Consider the following 22,018-nt stretch of genomic DNA (forward strand, 5'->3'; position numbering starts at 1 on the left):
GCATAAGTTATAAATTTTCCATCGTTTAATAATTTTATAGTAAAAATAAATAATAAAAGTATAACTATGTCAAGTTTTTTTATTAAATATTTAATTTAATAATTTATCTATTTGATAAAGTACAAAATTTCATCTCCTATAAGATGACTGTCTTTTCCTACTTGGACTTTAATTACTTTAGTTTCAAGATCGACTTTAAATACTCCGTCAGAAGGTATCAGTACTTTTCCATTTAAAATGTTTTCCACAGTTGGGACTGTTCTGGGTCCAAGCACTGGGTCTTCATACCGATAAAGAAGCACCAATGATGGATCTAAAAATATTTAAAATTATAAATAATAATTAAGTTTATAATTGCAAGAGGATTCTCAGTCTACAATTTTTTAAATTTTTCGCGACAACTCAAGTGTCAAAATTTTATCAATTAAAAAAAAATCAATTCGGAATAAAATTTGGTAAATAAGTTCTAGTAAAATTTTCATGTCAATTTCATTATTCAAATTTTGGCGGCTAAAATTTATGCGAATTCGTTTGACTCCTAATTGATGTCAATTGTATATTATTTTTTAAAAATTAAAATCTCAGTGACATTGACCTTCTTTTAATCAATGCTTTAATTTCTTTTAATTAAATGATAAAATTTTGATAAACTTCTGACAGTTGTCATTGAAAATTAAAAAAAAATGAGAGGCTGAGAATGGCCTTAATTAATATTGAGATTAACCTTTTATGCGTTTATTTTCCTTAGCAATTTTTGATGCAACATCAGCACCAGTACAACCATCAGTAATTTTAATTGTCGTAGAAAAAAGGCCGCTGCACTTTTGTGGGTTCAAAACCTTGACAATGACTCCTGGTGTTGCGAAAAAATTCATGTATGGATAACCAGGGCAACATTCTTCCTTAGTTTTCTCAGGTGCATCATCAGTATAACGAATCTCAATGTCCTCTAGGTCAAGAGTACTCATCAAATAATCCTTACTACCATTAAGAACACTAGTTTCATCAAACTCCAGTGTCAAATTAAGTGCAGCGATACCAACAACTTGCATTTTCTCTTTAGTTACTTGAACAAATGGCATCACACGTTTCATATATTTTTTTAATTCATTTTTCTTGTTCAGTTCTACAGAAATGACTTTATTGTCTGGTAGAGATTTGTTATTTTTGTTATAAAGTTCTTTCATTGTCGTTAGAACGATGCTCTGCCAAGGCGGGAATGTCTTAGCGACCCATATTATACCACGATCAGGTTTTTCTACAGGAGTTGAATCATTTTTACCTTTACCACCTTTTTTAACAGTGCAATAATTTTTCAGTAGGATTCTAAATGAGTGAGCAGCATCCATGAGATACTGAGATGATTTGATAAGGATTTTATCAATGGGTCCAACCTCCGGCCAACGAACTTTCAAAATACTTTCTTTGCCAAGAATACTTCTGACATGTTCAGCAACATGAGGACAAATTGGTGACAGTAAAATAGTCTGTAGGTCAATGTACTGCATTATCAAGTTCCAATTGACCCCGTCCAGGGCACTCAGCTGAAGATATTTGTCTCTGGCTGTTTGCAACTCAAAGAAACCAGTTCTCAGAGCTTCTTTGTACAGCATTTTAGAATAATTTTCATTAGTTTCCTTTATTTTCAAATTCATTTCACTTTGGAATACTCTATCGTTAAAAGTTGTCGGGTTTCCTTTTCTGAAAGTATTTTCAGTCGCCAGAACTTCGCGCACCCATTCAATGAATGTGTAAAGCCGTAAAATACCAGCGTCTGCCATTGATTCAACAAAGTTGGCATCTTCGATAGAATCACCAGCGTCAGCGAGACACAAACGCATCCCGTCAGCTGAAAATTTACTCACTGCCTCTGTAAGAGTAAGGAAGTTACCATCGGACTTGGACATCTTGGCTGAGTTTAACATCAAATGACCGTTGGCACGGATACCGCGCGGCCAATTTTCCGGTTGGTCTGACCAGATCGCAACGTGATTGTAAATATAAAACGTAAGGTGATTTTGAATCAAATCTTTTCCAGAAACTCTCAGATCCACTGGGTACCAATACTGGAACTCACGGCGCATTGTCTCAAGTGCGTCTTTTTTAATCGAGGTCTTCGGGAACTTTGCATTCTTAAAAAATATATAATCCCATACTTCCGGTGTCATTTGCTCTGGTTTTATTCCAAATACATTGGGCTTGTCACCTTTGAAAGTTCCTCCCTGAATTAAATGAGCGACTGTGTAATACGCGCTGTAAATTGTAGAGTCGGATAATGATTCAATCAGCCAACTTTCATCCCAGGGTAATTTAGTACCAAGACCGTAGGTTCTCGAACAAGCGTGCTCGTGTAGCCAATCAAGACATGCCAAGAAATTCTTCCTCACTTCATCGTGGAAAGTTTCCATGTTGTCTAATGCCTTCAAGGCCTCTTTCTTCCAAGATTCTTCACCGTAATCCAGGTACCACTGATTGCAGTGAGCAACAACACACTCGTCATTAGACCTGGAGATTATAGTCTTCTCAGGCTCGTAATAAATAACAGCAGATTTATCATCGATCATTTGTTTCTGAATGAGTTTCTTAACATCTTGAATCTTTTTCCCTTTGTAATCACCTACCAGTAACACGCCCTCGTAAAATCCTTTCAAATAAACCATCTCTTTGGCCTGTTGAAGCTTGTCTTTATCATTCTGCGACTGGATCTTCAGTTGGTCATAAAGAGTCACTGCAGCGAGACTACCAAACTCTGGGATTTCCAGAATTGAAATTGGGTCGTAAGGCAGCACCATCTCGTCTTTGATTGAATATTTTTCTCTGAACGCTGGTTTCTTCTTCAAGTCTACCAGAGCCGCGTAATCATCAGGAGAGTCACTGGGAACTGATGTGACGACACCAGTACCTTTGTCTTCCTTAATTGTCAGCATAGGAAGAGTATAAATAACTTTGTGGCTCGTTAATGGAGCACTCAGTCCTAGTCCCATGAGATCTTGACCAACGAATTCAGCGACAATTTGAATTTTACCCTCGGCTTTCATGAATCCTTGATAGGACATATTCCTAGCAGATCTTTCTGTTGAAATAAAGACTTCGCCATTGGCTAGAGTGTAAGCAATGTAACGGATGTCGGGATGAATCCAACAATTTGTTTGCCCGTACATTGTCTCGGGTCTTAGAGTCGCAGCTACCAAGAAAACCGGTTTGTTTTTAACTGACTTAAGTTTTTCTGGGTAAGGTTCAAGTAATTTCATTTTTACTAAAGTGTATTCTTGAGGACCGACACCTTCTCCTGATGAACGATCATGATCCATGCAAGGTTGATTGTCTCTAGGAGAAAAAATAGTATACCTTTTTCCATATTTGATTTTATTTCTTGCTTTTAAATGATGAAATTGCCACCTGATAAATGAATCAAAGAAAGGATTTGCGTCGGTAGTGATAAAAGCACGACGCCAATCAACATGTAAACCAATTGCTTTTAAATCTTTGACAGCAAGTGGTGGAAAATAGTCCAGCCAATATGATGCGTCGGCAAATTTCTTAATTTCTTCGTCTTCAATACCAAGACTCTGCATTATTTGCCATTGATATTTAGCATCACTCGCTTTAGCAACGGCTTTACTTTTTTTCCCTTTACTTTTGTCCTTGACAATGGCATCAGTGGCATCTTCAATCACTGACTCTTCTTGTTGCTGAGGAAATTTAGGTGGGTATCCAAACGATTCGATTTCTCTCATCAATTTATCAGCGCAAGCTTTAATTGGCATACCAGTGCAATGAAAACCAAAAGGAAAAAGTACTTTTTTTCCTAGCAGTCGGTTGTATCTCACAGCAAACTTGACAACAAAAATTATTTAGCAGATAAATTTTAATTATTTAAAAAAAAATCATGAGTGTAGATGTAGCGGACATGAGACAATTTTTGAATTTTTAATAAATTGATTAATTAAAATAAAGAAATTTTTAAAAACACGCGCGCTAATTTTTGAAATATTTAAATATACCCAAGTAACACTTGACTTCGACATCTATAAGATGGCAATTTTGAGACTGTTTTTCGATCTATCGAGGAATCAAAATGGTGATAAAATAATCAGAAACTTGTCATCGAATATCTGTTTAAAAGACTTGACACAAACGGCGGCAAAAAGTAAATTTCAAATAGAGATTTTTTTGGGACAAAAACAAGAAGACAAATTTCCCATCTCTTAGAACCAACTGTACGTCTTGATTATATAAAAAAAAACTTGGCTTTGACAAAATAAAATTTGTCTTGTCATTTTAAAGGATATCTTTTTGACATCTTAAAGTTGTTCGGTGCTACTTGCCAGGAAACCAGAGTTTCCGCTCAGAAATTAAAATGAATTATTGACATCTCGTTGACGTACAGTAAATATTGAAATCTCAGTTCAACTTATTCACTCCCTCATACGTAAAATAGCGTATAAATTTGACATCGAGATGTCAAATGTTTCATTTCCATTTTTTTTGTTAAAATGATCGTCTACAAAGTTCTCAAGGATGTCAATTTTTGCTACCTTAATTTTCAAGGCTGCCTTTTGATCTATCAAGGCATCAAAATGATGACAACAAAACTTGTCTGAAAAATTTTTCTGATTAAAAAAAAAACGACAAAAGTGGCGGGAAAATGTAAATTACAAATAAACATCCAATAGAGATGACTTTTTTGGGACAGAAAAAAAAGACAAATGTCCTATGACTCCTAGACCACAATCTGTGCATCTTATTTAAATAAAACTAAAAAAACTTGGCCTTGAGAAAAAATTTATCTTGTCTTTTTAAAAGACATTTTTATGACAGCTTAAAGTTGTCTCTGTTTGGGTGGATTTTATGTATACATTAAAAAAATTTTTTAAATTGCCAATTGTCAGCTACAAACTCTCAAGAAATAAAAGTTTAATTTATGGGACAATTACCTCACATTTCGATAGAGAAAACGTGTGACCCAAATGCAGTCGTCCGTTCATGTATGGAAATGGAAAAGTAGCAAGGAATTTTTCATCTTTAGATTTTTGTTTTTTTGGAGCATCTTCTTCGTGGGCTTTGGAAGCTTCCCATTTAGCTTGGACATCTTTTTCTATTTTCTGAAGGTACTCTACTTTGAAAGTACCCTTCCGTTCATTCGCCTAAAATTTATTTAAATAATAAAGTTATTTAAATATTTATATATAATAAATAACGGAGTTTATAACAGCTGCTAAATATTTAAGTAGGTTAGGAACATTTATTTAAATTATATATATTTAACTTTGATATTTTGTATAAAATAAATAAATTATCAGCACTTGTTACTGATTTTTACCAATACATACCATCGCTCTTATTTGTATTATCAATTATATTTCAAAATTTATATTTTAATAAATATACACGTGAACGTGAGCATCCGGCTTATTTTATATATAAATACATACACGATTCAAGCTGATGATTTATGAAATACCCCGCTGACAGTGTAGAAAACGATCACCATTTTTATGCGCGACATTTTGAAAAATGTAGAGGTAGGCTAGATGACTGAGTTACTGATAAAATTTCATCATTTTGGGTAACATAAAGTATTTACTGGCGACAATTTAATAACTTTATATAAATATCAATAAATATTCATTGAAAAGTCTAGTTTTTTGAATAATTATATCATAATATTTAAAATAAACTTTCATTTCTACGAAATGAATTCATTATTTATGATACTGAACTCAATTGACGTCTATTTAATTTTTGGAATTCATTCGAAATGATAAATTATGAGAAAAAAATATTCAAAAAAATTGCACATGTAGTTTTTTAAATTTTCTACATGTGCATATTTTTAGTTGATTTATTAATTGCATTAAATAAATAATTACTGACGACAAATGTTACTTTTACCCTGCATATTTTGAAATTTGTTAATTCATTATTATTTTATTTTGAAATTTTTATATTACGGGAAAAATATTGGTCTTTTAAAAAAAGTTTTCAAACAAAAGCTATAGGAAATTTAATTTTCTAAAAAAAATGTCTCTTATAATTTTTCCTCAATAATAATAAGTAAGTCGTCATTTCAAAATAAAGATTTGAATAATTAACAAAAATTTGAATCTTTCATTATGAGTTTTAATTTTTAAATTACGGTGAAAATATTGGTCTTATTAAAAAAGTTTTCCAACAAAAGTTGTAGGGAATTTAATTTTCTAAAGAAAATATCTCTTATAATTTTTTCTTATTACTAATAAGAAAGTCGTAATTTCAAAATTAAGATTTGAATAATTAACAAAAATTTGAATCTTTCATTATGAATTTTAATTTTTAAATTACGGCGAAAATATTGATCGTACACGAAAATCATAAAAGACATTTTTTTTCGGAAATTAAATTTCCTACAACTTTTGTTCGAAAATTTTTTTAATAAGATCAATATTTTCGCCGTAAAATCAAAAATTTGAACCATTCATTTCAAAAATAAGGCAAAAATCATTCCTAGTAATTACCATATTTTTATATTAATGACTTTGAATATTCACATATAAATCAAGTCATACTCCAATCCTAAATATTTTGTCATGGATATTTAGTCTCACTAAAATTACTACGATACAAACTAGAGTTGAATTTATCAACCAAAAAATTGATCAATTATTTAAATTTAATAAATTACAAATAATACATATCATTCCGCAATAACAAAATAGTTTACAAAAATAAAAAGACGATGATAAAAAAAATATATTATGCCATTAGTGCATAAATAATTAGTAGCCAATAGATGACAGATCTATCATTTAAATGTTCTAACGGATCATCTTTGCGGTCAACTTATACCAGTAAACTATCCACCGAACCGCGAATCTTCAACCAATCATTTATACTCAATCACTAAATTACAAATGACAACAATCTATATTACGGTGTTTTCCCGATAAGATGTACAAATAAAAAATATGACCTTATTTTTAAACGTACTGATGATTGACATATCAAGAACTGCAATTATATTTTTTAAATCGCCGTTTATTTTAAATTTTTTAAAAATTACCGCGTATTTTTAAGTAGGATATATATATTTTACACGCAAATGTTTCAAATTTGAATATTTTATTGCATCAATTTGAGTCTTTGGTATTACCGTTAAAAATTTTCCATAAAAAAAGTCAAATAATTTTAAATTTAACTTCATTCCACTTTATCAATACGGTCCAGGTAAAACGTGATTGAACTTGATACACATTTAAATTATTATTATTATTACTATCGTAGTTACTTATATGTAAGTACATAAGACCCTTCACTTTAAAGTCAATTACATTCTCAGCACATCTGCTAAATGAATTTATGGATGGGGAAATAATGATAATAAAAGTAATATAAACTTTTGTGACCTCAAAGACCGGTATGCTGTTGCTTCTTTTTCTTTTTATTATACTTCATTAACATTTTTTTATTTTATTTCTATAATAAGGAACGATGTGTGTAACATACGTCGATTCAGGGATGAGTTTTTTCTTTTTTATCCTCCAGGTAGTGGGAACTGGATTGAGTGAAGCAAAGCAACCAGTTTACCGCGCGCAGTCCTTTCATCTACCTCGTATGTGCGATTCCTTATATCGCAAGTGAATTTAATTTGAATTCAAATTAAAATCAGATCGTCCCAGCCATTGGATAAGTGAAAAAAAAAATAAATTACAATTAAATAAATAAACTTATAAATTTTTATGATGCTGGATAAAAAAAAATATAATTTCAAATATTTAAATTTTATTATTTAATTAAAATTGTACGCGATGACGGTCAGGTGGATGGGAGTGATGCAATTAGTTCTAGTATCATCAGTTTGTGCGATAGAAGTACTGAGCACTGAATCTAGTGAAGAATATCTGCGTAAAGCGATGAGTGAACTTCAAGGATTAAAAACACCGATTGCTGGCTATCATAATTTTAATCCACATTTTTTCGCGGGCAAAAGATACTCGAGGACTAATGCCAATATTTTGACAGTTCATCAGGATGATTCCAGGCACAATGGATACCCTCCGAAAAAAAGTGAACAAATTATTGTTGAAGCTAATCAATATTATCCACAAGTAATTCAAAAATATATATTTATTTAGATAAATATGAGACTGAAGTTAGCCGACTGATTTTTTGAATTTATTCAAAATGATGAATTATAAAAAATATTTGAAAAAATTGCACTTGTGAATTTTTAAATTTTCTACATGTGCATAATTTTAGTTTTTTTTGCAGTCGATTTGTTAAAACTTCAGAATTGTAAATAAATTTTAAAAAAATAAAAATTTTGTTAACTTATGTTTAGATGCCACGGCCAGTAGTAGTTCCAGATCAGGCTAAAATTCAAAATCCACCTCTGGGTTTTACTAAAAGTGAATTAGCGATGATGTATAACCAGGCGTTGCAATCAGGTAATGCAATATCTTTACCTGGATTAAAAAATTCATTAGAATCTGGACAAATACCTTCAGTTGTTGGTAATTATTTACATCTTCCCAATGCTGATAATCAGCAGCAAACATTTGCGTACTATTTTTATCCATTGAAATCATTCATGGACAATCTTCAAAATAATAATGGATATAAAACGATAGTATGATTTTTTTTGTCTAAAAGTACTTGAGTAATTTAATGAGATTCAGTAAGTAATATTTAAAAAATTTTTTTGTAGAATGACTTGACGCCAATGCAGACGGGACATCAAGAATCCCAGAAACAGATAATAATAAACCCGCTTTTTATGGCAATCAGCAGCTTTGTCGGCATGGCATTGGTATTTATGTTCGGTGTTATCGTTCTGCCGCGGATTTTAGGTGAATTTAGATCTCGGATAGTGCATGATGAGCTTCTGAATCTTACGACGACTGTCAACGAGGCGATTGACAAGTTCAACTACACAACAACGAGGCCGAAGACACCATTCAGTGAAGCTATGGTGGGAATTAAAACTAGACCGGTGCAACGCGTCAAGCGAAAAAAAATTCATCGCAATAGGAATGTAAAGACTGTATAAAAAAAATATATATACGTACATGTATGTGTTACTTGCTTGATGCAAGTTCCGTATTTATAATACTTAATATTCAAAGTTATACACTGAAAAAAAATCTCTTCGAATTGTATATATTAAATAATTTTTAATCTGACATATTTTTGGCGAAAAATTTTGAGATTTTATTCAAAATAATTTTCTTAATCGAAACTTATCTTTACTTCAAGATATTTTGATACTTTTTTTTTGCAGTAGTGTAAATAAATTTCGATTTTCTTCAGTCAAGAAAATTATTCTTCGCACTAGATACTTTGGCGGATTCAAATTACGGTATTTTACGACAGTAGTATGGTATCTTTACCGTAAATTCGCAGCAAGGGGACGGAAATTTACCATAAAATTGCTACAAAATTGAAAAAATATTATTTTCATAAGTTATTTTTTTTCTCAGTGTAAAACTCAATCTTAATTTATTACAGAAAAATAATTAAAGTAATAAACGACTGATTTTTTTTGTCTTATAATTAATATTTATTTATTTTTTAAATTGTTTTAAAAACGTTACTTTACAAAACTCTCCAGCGTTCACGCACACGTGACAACAATATGTGAAATAATTATTTTAGTTAATTAACTTTTTTTTCATAAGTCCACTGTATTGATTAATCACGTAAACAAACAAAAAAAAAATACAAGCAATGAAAATTGCTCAGTCTATTTTTTATTCTTTTGTCCTTTCGTTATTTTTTCTCTTTACATTTACAATTATTATTTCAATCGGTGTTACTATCATTTGTATATTTTATTTATTTATTTATTCATAGCAAATAATGCCACTTAATTCTTCATTTGTTAAGTACAAGAAAATATATTCTGAATATAAAAAGAAAAGAGAAAATTTATAAAAAATTATTGAGTTACTTTCGAGTTGATCGAAAAATCTGATTACTGATCGCTAAGATGAGGTAGAGATTCACCATTTTATTTAAATTTATTATTTATAAATAATTGTACGCACAAATGAAGAATCTCGCAATAGTTAATGCGTGAACTAGTTGCATTTTTAGTTTCATTATTTCATTTCTGCCATTTCTTGATCATATTAATACTGCTAAATAAAATTTTAATGACTTTTTATTATAAAAAGACGATCTAGTCTCCGTAATAACCATTTTTTTTTTCAATTGGTAATTTATTTAATATTCCTTGGGGCTCATAAATTTGCGGTTAACAAAATATTCACAAGCATAAATACTGATTATTGTACATTCGTTTTAGAGCCTTTAGATTTTTTTCTACTCTTTTAGAATCAGACAGGAATATTACATTCCAAATAACTTATTAATTTTACAGTAAAAAAACATTCCATTTACAATAATTTATGAATATATCAGACTGTGCCATATAAAATTGATATTTTTTTCTGTCATACGAAAATTACGTTGTCTATATAAAGAAAATTTTCTACCAAGTTTGGCCCTCCTCAATTTTAAAACGCGCGTTTATAAGATTTCCCATTTTAAAAACAGGAAACATTTTTTTTCAACTTTCAAATTTTATAACTCATTAATGGATCAATAAATTGAAATGACCATAAGATATTTTTGCAGAAAATTGAACGCGTTACAAAAAAGATCTCTTATAATTTTTTGATAAATCTAACCATTCAAAAGTTATTTCAACTTAAATTCAAATTTATCATTTTTTTAAATTTTCCCGCCAAATTATCAGTCTTATCGCAGTGTCACAAGAGCTGTCTTATAGATAATTTTTTTTGCAATCAGGATATAGTAGTAAATCATTATTTCACATTTCAAAAATTACAGATTTTACAATTTAATTATTCAAGTAAAAAACGGAAATTTTTGTAAAAAAGTAAATTTTGAATGATTAGATTTTTTAAAAAATGATAAGAGATCTTTGTCGTACAGCCTTCGATTTTGTAAAAAATTTTATAGTCGTGTCAATAAAATTTCTAAGTTAAAAAAAATTTTTCCCATATTCTTTAAATGGGAAATTTTATTTAAACGAGCGCGCGTTTTTTAATTGGATTGAATGACTCCAACTTGGTACGCAATTTTTTTCATTGCACTCAACAAAATTTTCATATGGGACTGAAAAAAAAAATGTCGATTATTTGGCAGTCTAATATCCATGTTTATATATAAATATATATATAAATTAATTACCAGCAGTTGAATGATAGCACATATGGCAACACATAAAGCAGATCTATAGTTTTTTGTATTTATTTTTATAAAAAGGCTGTATGTATATTAACGAGGTAATTTATTCAGGCATGCATTAAAATTAAACATAAATGTTAATATAATTATTTTATACAATTAATCACCTTCGTCGGTGACTTAAAAAAAATCAAACAAAATAAAGTAAAACAAAACCTAGTGAATTAAACAATAAATTAGCAACTTTCTGGTGTAAAAAGCATAACAGTATGAAAATACAACTGTTTACCTCAAATATTATATATATCATTTACATATATATGTTTTGTGTAATTGAGATAACATTATAAATATGAGCTAATTATATTAGGTATTGATACATACAAAGTGTTAAAAAAAAATGATCGCGTTTATTTGCCGCGCAACAGACGAAATAAATGGAATGAAAAGCATAAAATAATAATATTAAATGATATAATTTATAAGCGAGAAAAATATTATCGATGCTCGGTAGTGAAAATGATATTACGATTGTCTCTCATTTAAAAAAGACCAATTACTATATATATATATAAATATTTTTAGCAGCGCGCGTGCTGGAGTTATTTAATTGACTAGAAAACAATGAACAAATAAAAAACAAAAACATTTATAGCAAATATACAATTGTGATAATTAACAATAGACGCAAAAAAGTGATAGTAATAATAATAATAATAATAATAATAATAATAATAATGACAAAATGTCTAATTAATATTATATTCGAAATACATGTCGTTGTTTTTAAATTTCATATAATTTTAGCCATATAAAAATGTGACCATTTTTTTTTTATTGTATATAATTTAAAAAAAAAAATAAAGCTCTCATTTGTGCTTCGTAATTGAGCTCTTGTAAAAAGGGGCTCGATGGGAGACTCCGTAAAAAATGGCTGTGTAATTAACATTCGAAAATTATTCGAATTTTAAATTACACTATCAGTCTTTCCCTATTATTTCTATTTTTTTCTTATTAAAAAAACATTTAAAAAAAAATATATACTAATACATGAATAATCCGTCGCACGCACGCACACTCAATATTTTCATGTAATCAGACACATTATATTTATATATATATTTATATAATATTAATGTATAAATCTGACAATCACGAAATTTATATTGTATATTTTTTAATATGTATAATTATTTACAATTTACGATGAATGTTTTATTTTATGGCAATAATAAAAATTACGATTTTTTAATGACAGTCATTTAACAACATATTGTTATTGTTATTGTTATTGTTACTTAAACTTTACTCCCAGTGTCAGTATGAAAATTTTAGCTAACAAAATAATGCCGAAGCTTTTTAATTACATTTTCCATCACGAAAACGCACAATTGCACTCATTAAAAAAATTATGTATACAAAAACATACATTCACATTTATCTTTCATACATTTATTATAATTATTATTATTAGTAATTATTATATTAATTTATTTGTAACAGCACAGCTGAAATAATAAATTTTCTGATGATATTTTTGTCAAATATTTTTACCTTTTATAATTTTTCATTACCCGTTTGGTCATTCGATGTACGCATGCTCATGAATACGTACTCTGGGTAAGTGTAACTTGGGTAAAAAATATGAGTGGGTCGTAAAAGACTGACGTAATTAATAATAAATATAAAAAGACTGATTAAATTATGTATCATTGATACAATGGAACACAAAAATTAATCACATGTAATTTTTAGGCACGAAAAAATTTCAGATGCTCGATATTTGGTTGTTCCATTAATGATACATTTAATAATGACTTTTAGTTTCTTTATAATTACTATAATAATGATTAAAAATTCCGTTTATTGTAAATCGAATAATGACTTACGTAAACAAGAAAATGATGAGATCAGTCTTTTGGAATATCAATAAATGTCACCGTTACATTATTATGAATTAGATAAATCTTCAGTTAAATTATGTAGATCCGCGTAATTCATAATTGCTCTATGAAGAAAATCATACTGCGCCTGTAATTTTAAAATCAATTTTAATAAGTCTAATTTCTAGTTTTAATAAAAAAAAAAATTTCTTGAGCCAAGAAATTTTTTTTCTGTATGGAAAACCCAAAAGTTCACACCTCAATCGCTCATAATAATTATTAATATTTTTTTTTACATTATTATCAATTATTAATTAACTTTTAAATCAATGGAATAATTAATCGACTTAACATGGGATCAAAATTATTTCTTAATAATGTAATTTTGTACTAGAATACAACTAAACCCTTTTTATTATAATAAAAAAAGTGTAGAAATGTATTGGCGCTTGGGGTGTGAAAAAAATTATAAATAAATATATATAAATAACATACATAGCTGCTAATCATGCCATGTCTTTGTGACCTGAGTTTTTTCGTTGTCGTAAAAACATCAACACGTTTCTCTGTTTTTAATTGTTGTACTAATATACTAAGGGCAACAAACATAGAACTTCTATCCGACCCAAAACTACAATGGACGACAATTGGTACTGTGGTTTCAATATCTGTTGAAGTTGTTTGATCAACAAGTTCAATAAGCCCACGAGTTACTTCCGGTACTTCACCTTCAACCGTCGGCCAACCGTGGTACTGATATTGCGTTACTACTGTTGTCTCATCAGTTTTAGTATTTGCTACACAAAGCTCACGCCGAGTGTAGTATGGACAACTTTCACTCTGAATGTAAGACACTCTTATATGTTCATACACTGCCTCGTCTTCTGGCCAATATCTCGGACATTTTCTTGCTCCTTCATTTAACTGAAAAAAATTTCAGTATTTATAAAGTAAAGTAAATTAAATTTATTATTTTTTTAACTTTCCGCTATGAAAATTTCAAAAAAAAAAAAAAGGAAAAGAAATCAACCGATTTGAAAAGACTCACTAAGACTTAAAACTGATTAGATTTTGGTCAAAGAGTTTACAAGTTATACGAAAAATAAAAATTAAAAAAAGTTTCTGTAGCAAATCGGTTGACTTGTTCCGAAGATCGGACAAAAGTATCAAGATTTGCGAGCTCAAAAATACTTACGTCAGACAACATTACAATTGTTGAAATACATTGTTCCGAAATCATGCGCCAAAAGTCGGCAATTGTTGACTCTAGAGGATCTTGGGTTATAATAAACGATTCAAAATTATCATATCCTTCAATAAATGATGCGTTAATATATGTTGAGTGTTCACGACCTGGTATAGGAGTTAATATTACGCGATTACGGTCATAAGGTATAACTAATTCACTTCTATTTTTAATTCTATTTTCGTCACCACTGCCAACTGAAAATGATTTACGTTCTTCTAAAACAGAACTTATTTTTTGCGTTTGTGTAACAAGATCCTGAAAATAAATATTTGTCATAAATAATTAATCATTTCTATACATTATAATATGTTAATAATAAAACTTACATCATATTCCTCCTCCATTCGAGATTTATCTTTTCCATTTTCTTTCTGTCTTAATTTTTCCACAGTCGCTTTTAATTGTCCGAGTGGAATTTCCGTATCACCATAAGTAGCCATTTCCATTAAAGAACGATAAATAAATATATATTGCTTCAAAGATTGTACCAAAAAATTACGTTGATGCCGAAGATCACAAACAGTATTGAAAATAGAAACTTGACCTTCATCAGCAAGCTGTTGAAGTAAAGAATCTAGAGCAACAAGTGTACCAGTTCTACCTACACCAGCACTACAGTGAACAAGTATAGGCCCTTTTTCCAGTGAATAGGCTTCATTAATACGTTTTATAAATTTAAGAATAGCATGGGGGTGTTCAGGTGCCATAAAATCTTTCCAAACTAAAAAGTGATACTGGACAATTGTTCTAGAATCGCGTTCGCCGACTTTAGTCATTTTTAACTCACGTACAACATAATCTGAAAATGGTCTTTGTCTAACATGCTCAACGGTAATATCACCAAAGTTTTTAGTTTCATCCTTATCTGGCCAATATTTAGCACATTTTGTTTTAGAATATTCTTCTAGATTTGTCAACATTAATATCAACTCAAGATGCTGCTCCCATATCATTCTCCAATAATCACAAACTGTATTATCCATAGGCCCTTGTGCGCAAATAAATTTCTTTCTCTCTTTATAACCAAGAACGAAGTTTGCATTTATGTAATCCGAGCCAATTATTCCATCAATTAACGATAGTCGCACCCGAGTTTGATCATAAGATTTGATATCCGGGTAGCGATTTTTGTAAAGATTTTCACGGGCCTCGGAACCTCGAGTAGTACGATCGGTAAATCTGTCGGGTAATAATTCAAACTCATGTTGAAATCCATAGTCAGAGTCACGATGACGTTCAACGTAAGCTTGGAGCAATTCATTTTTAGGTATAGGCGGCATATCCGGTGGACTGGCTGCTACAAGCTGATGTCTTCCTCTCAAGCTCCTGCAGAGATGCCTGCCAAAAAAGGGCATCCATTAGAAAACCTGTTGTTCGATTTTTTTTCTTCTTTTATGTATTTTACAAAACATAAATATCGAGATTCACGATTACTCACCTGATGCTGTTCCTCAAATTTATGTTTTCCTCACCGTTTTGTTCTGCACGTTTGGTATACCTGTGAAGGGCACACAGCGCGACTAGGAGAATTATGACAATAAGTATCAGTGCAACGGATACTTGAAGTATTACTCCAAGTGGTCCTCCTTGCTCAGTTACCATGGCACGAGGTTCTAAGCCTCCGAATAATGTATTTAAATATCCGCTATACGCTGGTATCACTTGCCCGTCTTGGCCACCATAAACTGAAATATATGAATGTATTTTAAAATAAATGCGCAAAAAAAACTAAGCCAAGTTTTAAAGGAGGAAAAGGGTGAGATACAAAAAAAAAGAACCGATTTTTGTGATTTTTTTTTTCAGAGTATGTTCGTTATTAAAATTTTAAAAATTTGTGACATTATCAAGCATCAGTTCAAGAATATTCTGCTAAATTTTCATAAAAAAATATTGAAAAATAAGCCAGTGGTAGTGGGGAGAGACAAGTCACCTCAAAAGAAAATTCTCTATGCCGTAGGCAGGATAACTCATGACTGTCTCATCTGAAATCAAAAAACGAAGCAGACATCAGTTATCCTGCTTACAACATGGAAACTTTTTTTTAAAGTGACTCGTCTCTCCCCACTAACACTGACTTATTTTTCAATATTTTTTTATGAAAATTTAGCACAATATTATTGATATGATGCTTAATAATGTCACTAATTTTCCGAATTTTAATAACGAACGTACTCTGAAAAAAAAAAAACTCACAAAAATATCCTTTTTTTTTTCTTTTTGTATCTCACCCCTTTCCCCCTCAAAAATCTATTTACGAAATGATAACCCACCAGTAACTTCAATAAATGCCGTATAATTAGATTGTTCATCAAGAAAACCATCAATCGGAAAAGATTGTCCCGAATCTTGAGTATTTTCAATCAGCATATTATCACCAACAGAATTATCACGCTTACGTCTAGTAGCAACTGTCGTCAAACTTTCCAATTGATTAGTAATTGTATTTAAATTTAAATCACTATTTGTTGATAGAGTTGTCTGAGTTAACATAGTCGTCGTCTCAGCTTTAGCAGTCGTCGTAGTGGTGATCTTAGTTGTTGTCGTTGTCGTTGCTGGTGTTGTAGAAGTCGACGTAGAAGTAGTCATCGTCGTTGTGGTGGTAGTGGTTGCAGGCAAACTGGTTATATTTATAAGTATTGGCACTTCAGGAATAAGTCGTAATGATGGCGAAGGTTTGGGACGTAATCCAATACAATTATTGCAAGCAGAGCTTCCATTATAATTAGTATGACCGTCACCAAGAAAAATTTCCGATATCAAATGATCAGTGTCAAACATCTCGGCAACATACGCACCCCCCGCCGGCGACATGTGAGCATAATGATATGAGTTTATTTCCAGTTCTTCTGGCGGCGGAAGATCTGCCCAAGTTTTATAAGGCGCGAGTTTAACTAAAAATATACGGTAACAACAAATCGGACCGTTTCTTTCAGATATACGAGGAAGATTTATTTTAAATAAATGTCTCCCTTCATTCTCAATTTTACGCCAACTACGTGCATTCAAATCATCACGGTCTGGTATCGTTCCTGGCATCGTACAGTTACCAACAGCTTCTTTACCCGGTGTTTTAACTCTAGTCACTCCGGAAATACGTGCAGTATAATTTGTATTAGATGGTACACTTCGAAATTCCCAGCTGTGATCATTCTCTCGGGTGTTGTGACTAAATGGACCCCAACGATCTACTTGAAATCTCGAACGATCATCACGATAGTGTGAAACTCCCGATAAATCTAATTGATAACGAGTGATAACTCCATTTAAAATAGCCGGTGGAGCCCAAGTTAGTGAGACAAAACTTGTGCGGGTTAATTTGTCATAGTGACAGGATACTGTAAAATTTTGCGGCGCACTACAAACACCATCCATAGTAGTCCCATTTATTTCGGCGCTCCAATTACCACATTGCTGAGTGTAATAACTGCAAGCTGCTATTTTAAATTGATATGTCGTTGCCGGTCTGAGATCTGTGAACGCATGTTCTTTAAATCCCGACTGCGTGTGATGTACAGCTTCTTTTTTTTCATTCTCGTGGATGATCATGAGATTGTAATAATGGACGTGTTCTTTCAGCGCCGGTGGTGGCGGAGTCCAACCCAGGGTTATTGAGCCTTCAGTGATACCTTTGACAATACCAGTGGGCACAAACACTGGATCCTCTGTCAAGGTCGTTATCAATCGTTGATCAGTATAGACTTGAGACACACCTACTTCATTAGTAGCTTCAATACTTATTTGATAAGTCGTTGCTTTATCAAAACCTTTAAGTACATAACTCTTATTAATACCGTCAATTCTTTCACGATAATAAACAATATCATTTGTTACATTATTTCTAAACTTAACATTGTAGTGTAGTATCGGCTTATTGCCATCATTAACTGTCCAATTAAGATATATTTTATCAGCACCAACAGCTTTTATAAAGTCAATGTTTACTTGAGGCACGTCAACGACAAAAAGATTTCTCAGACCTACTACTAAACTATTAAAATCGTAAGCCAGACACGAGTACGTTCCGTTGTCATTTCTGTACACGCGGGTAAAATTCAACATCGAAACATAGTAAGTTTCATTGACTTTCGTCACGTGTGTCTGCTCCTTCAGGTCTTCGATACTCTCGGAATTGTTTCCTTTTATCCAAGTGAAGTTACGCAGAGGAAAACCGTAAATATGACAGGTTAAAATTACTGGGGCAGTTGCATTTACCCAAATATCCTGAGTTGCTTCAGTTCTACCAGGTTCTAAAAATTTTAAAAATAATAATTATTACTGTCATATATTATTTATCATAATTTAATTATGAAATACTAGTTTCATGATATCAGTATTGAAACTTGAAGTTTCAGTGTCTCTTCAACCAGTCAAAAGAAGCGAATTTCAGTCCAATTTCGTAATTTAAACTCTAATACTTGTCATTTGTTTAGTAGTAATTCCAAATCATTAAGGGCGTGTTCAGAAATATACTCTGGAGGTTAAAAATTACCTATCCAGGTGTGATTAGTACCTTTGTAATATTAAATCTCATCTCTGGTTCGACCAGAGGATACTTCTGAACGCAGGAGTTGAATATTTCTCTTCCAGAGTGTGTTTCTGAACATGTCCTAATTCTATTTCCTTAAATGACAGTTCTGACTGTCAGTTTTATAAAAATTAATATGAATAATAAATAGCATTTAGTTTGTGCTTAATTATAAATTGTAAATGACAATTTAATAATTGATGACACCATTGGTCTTAAACTAACTTGTTTCTGACTGACTGCTGACACTGAAACTTCCAATGCAGGTAGTCATAAAAATATTGAGTGTAAATGGATGAAACAGGAGTTCACTGACACCCTGGTCTGAAATCGTTGTTTCATCCCTCACCCAATTTACTACTTATGCTCAACTTACCTACAACTCTAATAGAAATTGTTTTTTCTAAAAATTCTCCACCATAAGTCTTAGCTTTACAAGTATAATTACCCGAGTCTTTTCTACTTGCAATTTTCAAATCAAACCTCGCTCTGTAGTCAGACTCATTAATTGTCGTAACATTTTTATCACTAAACGTCCACCAAATATGACTAGGTTCACTAAGCTTACAAATAAAAGAAGGTGTACTACCAGCTTCAATACCGTCCAATTGTTGTGATGCTTCTATTTCTATGCTAGCAAATGGTACATTTTGCGTTTCAACAACTTCCGTTATCTTAGTGGCTGTAAATAAAAATAAATATATATTTATAATAAAGATTTATCGTAATAAAAAAACACGACGTGACCTTGTTGTCATGATGTGCTAAATTTATTAATACATCTTAATACAACTTAACCAAGATATTGTTTATTATTAACGTGCAATAACAAATAACATTTAGTTTAAAAAATAATAAATAAATCACCACTCATAGTTTTACAATTAATCACACAGTCGCCGGTATGAGTAATCGTCATATCAGAGAGCGATGATTATAAATAAAAGTGATTAAAAAAAATAAATAACCAGTTAAATACTTACTGGTTTCATTGAGCTCATTTGTGGAAACAATTCTGATGACATAACAGAAGAATAAAAACACAGAAACACTCGCCATCGACACGCGAATCCGTAACATGGCGTCTACGTTAGGACACCGCGTTTATGACAGCCGGGCGTGTACAGTTTGCCCTTCGGCCCTTGTATCCTTACTCCTTTTTTATTTATTTATTTTAAAAATACAATTCCACTGTTAGTTAGGTTTAGCCCTCGACAAACCATCACCTGGAGTATTCTAGCTCCTGCTCCGTAGCATGTCCCACCTTCTTAGACGCCTTCCTCAAGCGTCTCTCGTTAAACCCTGACTGTACTAAAAAAAATTAATCATTTACTTTAAATAAATTCACAAACTCGTACACTGGGATTACGAACCTCATTAATTTAAAATAATAATAAACATTATTTAAATATTATAAAATATAAATTAACTAGTATATTAATAAACGTACACTTGTATTACTTGTAAACTAAAAGTTGCACTACTTAAGTTGCCAAGTGCCTACGAAGCAATCAACTGTTATATCCTCAGTTCAGGATGCTGTACACTGTGTACTGTGTGTATGCACAATCAAACAATCTGCTGCCGGTGTGTGTCCCAGTGTGTTGGTTCGCGAATTATCTTGCTCTCTCTCTTCGACTTAATTGTGTCTCTATCTCGGTCCTTATTTATCCCCGTTTGTCGTCGGTCATATCAGCGCCAGAGCCCAGAGCCCAGCGAAAAGCAAACCAACCAAAGCGACACCAAGAAAACATTTTTGGAACACCGAAGTTAGCCATGAGTGTGAATGTACCAAACGTCAGACAATTTATTAATTTTTAAAAATGCGCGCGCTGATTTTTAAATTATTTAAATAGGTTTTTTTATTTTATATGCTACTCACATTTTATTTATTTATTCAAATATTTAAAAAATTCATAATTGTCACTTATATTAACACTCACAAGTTAACTGACGTCTAATAGTTTTTGATTTTTTTTTAAAACGATAAATTATAAAAAAAAATACACCTGCATTTCTTAAAAGTATCTAAGCTAAATTTTTCAAAAAAGAGACAATTCACATCACGTCGAACAAAAACTCAACCGTCGGTAAAGTAAATCTTGATAGGTAACTGACTAACTAGGAAATCAAGTCTTAAGCTATAATGGAATTTAAAAAATTTTTTTATATTTTTAAATTATTATAAAATGCTTAAATGTTATAAAGTAATTAATAATAAATTAGTCTAAAGAAAACCATGTAAAAAATTTTGCAAATATATAAATTTTTTACTTTTACTCTTTATATAAAAATATAATTACATAATTAGTTATAAGATAATTTAAATGATTGTATGGTTTCTGAAATAAAAAAAAAATTAATAAAAAATGTAATTAAAAAATTTATGTATTTGCAAAATTTTTTGCATGGTTTTCTTTAGACTAATTTATTATTTATTACTTTATAACATTTAAGCATTTTATACTCCCTGATAGCCAAGTTGGCGAGAAACTGACGAGAAACTTGCAGCCGCAACTCGACACTAAGTTGACCACCAACAATTGGTACTTCCAATAGTTGATAGACATTTTCTGAGAAAGTTGGTGGCAAAAGTTGCTTGCAATAGTTGGTGATCATAAGTTGACGGTAAGTTTACTTTCAATTTCCTCAAAAACTTGCATTCCAGTTGCAGCTCCATACTGGCGCCATCTTTCTGAGAAAGTTGGCGGTAACTTGTAGCCAAAAGTTGCAAAATCTAAAGTTGTTGACAAATTGTCGTCAAGTTGGTCGGAAACTAATGAATGACCAACTTTTTCACAATCAACTCGTGCTATCAGGGGCTAATTTAAAAATATAAAAAAATTTTTTAAATTCCCCCTGATAGCCAAGTTGGCGAGAAACTGACGAGAAACTTGCAGCCGCAACTGGAACCAAGTTGATCGCCAACAGTTGGTACCTCCAATAGTTGATGGACATTTTCTGAGAAAGTTGGTGGCAAAAGTTGTAAATCCAAAAAGTTGACGATCACTTTCTGAGAAAGTTGGTGGCAAAAGTTGCTTGCAAAAGTTGGTGATCATAAGTTGACGGTAAGTTTACTTTCAATTTCCTCAGAAACTTGCATTCCAGTTGCGGCTCCATACTGCCGCCAACTTTCTGAGAAAGTTGGCGGTAACTTGTAGCCAAAAG

General features: G+C 31.2%; 3 protein-coding genes across 8 annotated transcripts; 1 reads left to right on the top strand and 2 right to left on the bottom strand.

Annotated features, from left to right (window-relative positions):
- Positions 1-69: 69 nt before the first annotated feature.
- On the bottom strand, positions 70-5,486 carry LOC103569920 (leucine--tRNA ligase, cytoplasmic). Its single transcript, XM_008547472.3, has 4 exons — positions 5,334-5,486; positions 4,938-5,147; positions 725-3,836; positions 70-313 (listed from the first exon to the last, which is right to left on the bottom strand). Exons 1-4 carry the CDS (start codon positions 5,334-5,336, stop codon positions 108-110), a joined length of 3,531 nt encoding a protein of 1,176 aa, XP_008545694.1. The 5' UTR covers positions 5,337-5,486; the 3' UTR covers positions 70-107.
- Positions 5,487-7,704: 2,218 nt separating this feature from the next.
- Positions 7,705-9,110, top strand: LOC103569919 (uncharacterized). The gene is made up of 3 exons (XM_008547470.2): positions 7,705-8,087; positions 8,321-8,608; positions 8,687-9,110. The coding sequence occupies exons 1-3, from the start codon at positions 7,788-7,790 to the stop codon at positions 9,026-9,028; spliced, it is 930 nt and encodes a 309-aa protein (XP_008545692.1). The 5' UTR covers positions 7,705-7,787; the 3' UTR covers positions 9,029-9,110.
- A 415-nt stretch (positions 9,111-9,525) lies between these two features.
- LOC103569917 (tyrosine-protein phosphatase 69D) lies at positions 9,526-20,571 on the bottom strand. Of its 6 annotated transcripts, none has more exons than XM_053742276.1 (9): positions 20,312-20,571; positions 19,834-20,161; positions 19,227-19,532; positions 16,596-18,572; positions 15,764-16,010; positions 14,652-15,663; positions 14,272-14,580; positions 13,572-14,000; positions 9,526-13,224 (listed from the first exon to the last, which is right to left on the bottom strand). In XM_053742276.1, the coding sequence occupies exons 2-9, from the start codon at positions 19,928-19,930 to the stop codon at positions 13,144-13,146; spliced, it is 4,458 nt and encodes a 1,485-aa protein (XP_053598251.1). In that variant the 5' UTR covers positions 19,931-20,161; positions 20,312-20,571; the 3' UTR covers positions 9,526-13,143. The 6 variants fall into 6 exon arrangements, with proteins under 6 accessions (XP_053598251.1, XP_053598250.1, XP_053598248.1 ...); XM_053742275.1 differs by having other exon boundaries at positions 19,834-20,156; positions 20,301-20,571; XM_053742273.1 differs by having other exon boundaries at positions 20,301-20,571.
- Positions 20,572-22,018: the final 1,447 nt, after the last annotated feature.

Source organism: Microplitis demolitor, chromosome 10, assembly GCF_026212275.2.
Source record: "Microplitis demolitor isolate Queensland-Clemson2020A chromosome 10, iyMicDemo2.1a, whole genome shotgun sequence".
NCBI lineage: Eukaryota > Metazoa > Arthropoda > Insecta > Hymenoptera > Braconidae > Microplitis > Microplitis demolitor.

Coding starts and splice junctions, on each gene's coding strand:
- LOC103569920 (XM_008547472.3), bottom strand. Junction 3,837..4,937: donor TTTCTCTATCGAAATGTGAG/GTAATTGTCCCA, acceptor TTTGTTGTCAAG/TTTGCTGTGAGATACAACCG. Junction 314..724: donor GGAAAATAAACGCATAAAAG/GTTAATCTCAAT, acceptor AAATATTTTTAG/ATCCATCATTGGTGCTTCTT.
- LOC103569919 (XM_008547470.2), top strand. CDS start 7,788: ATGACGGTCAGGTGGATGGGAGTGATGCAATTAGTTCTAGTATCATCA. Junction 8,088..8,320: donor CTAATCAATATTATCCACAA/GTAATTCAAAAA, acceptor ACTTATGTTTAG/ATGCCACGGCCAGTAGTAGT. Junction 8,609..8,686: donor ATAATGGATATAAAACGATA/GTATGATTTTTT, acceptor ATTTTTTTGTAG/AATGACTTGACGCCAATGCA.
- LOC103569917 (XM_053742276.1), bottom strand. CDS start 19,930: ATGTTACGGATTCGCGTGTCGATGGCGAGTGTTTCTGTGTTTTTATTC. Junction 16,011..16,595: donor GGCATTTATTGAAGTTACTG/GTGGGTTATCAT, acceptor CATATATTTCAG/TTTATGGTGGCCAAGACGGG. Junction 14,581..14,651: donor GAATGGAGGAGGAATATGAT/GTAAGTTTTATT, acceptor ATTTATTTTCAG/GATCTTGTTACACAAACGCA.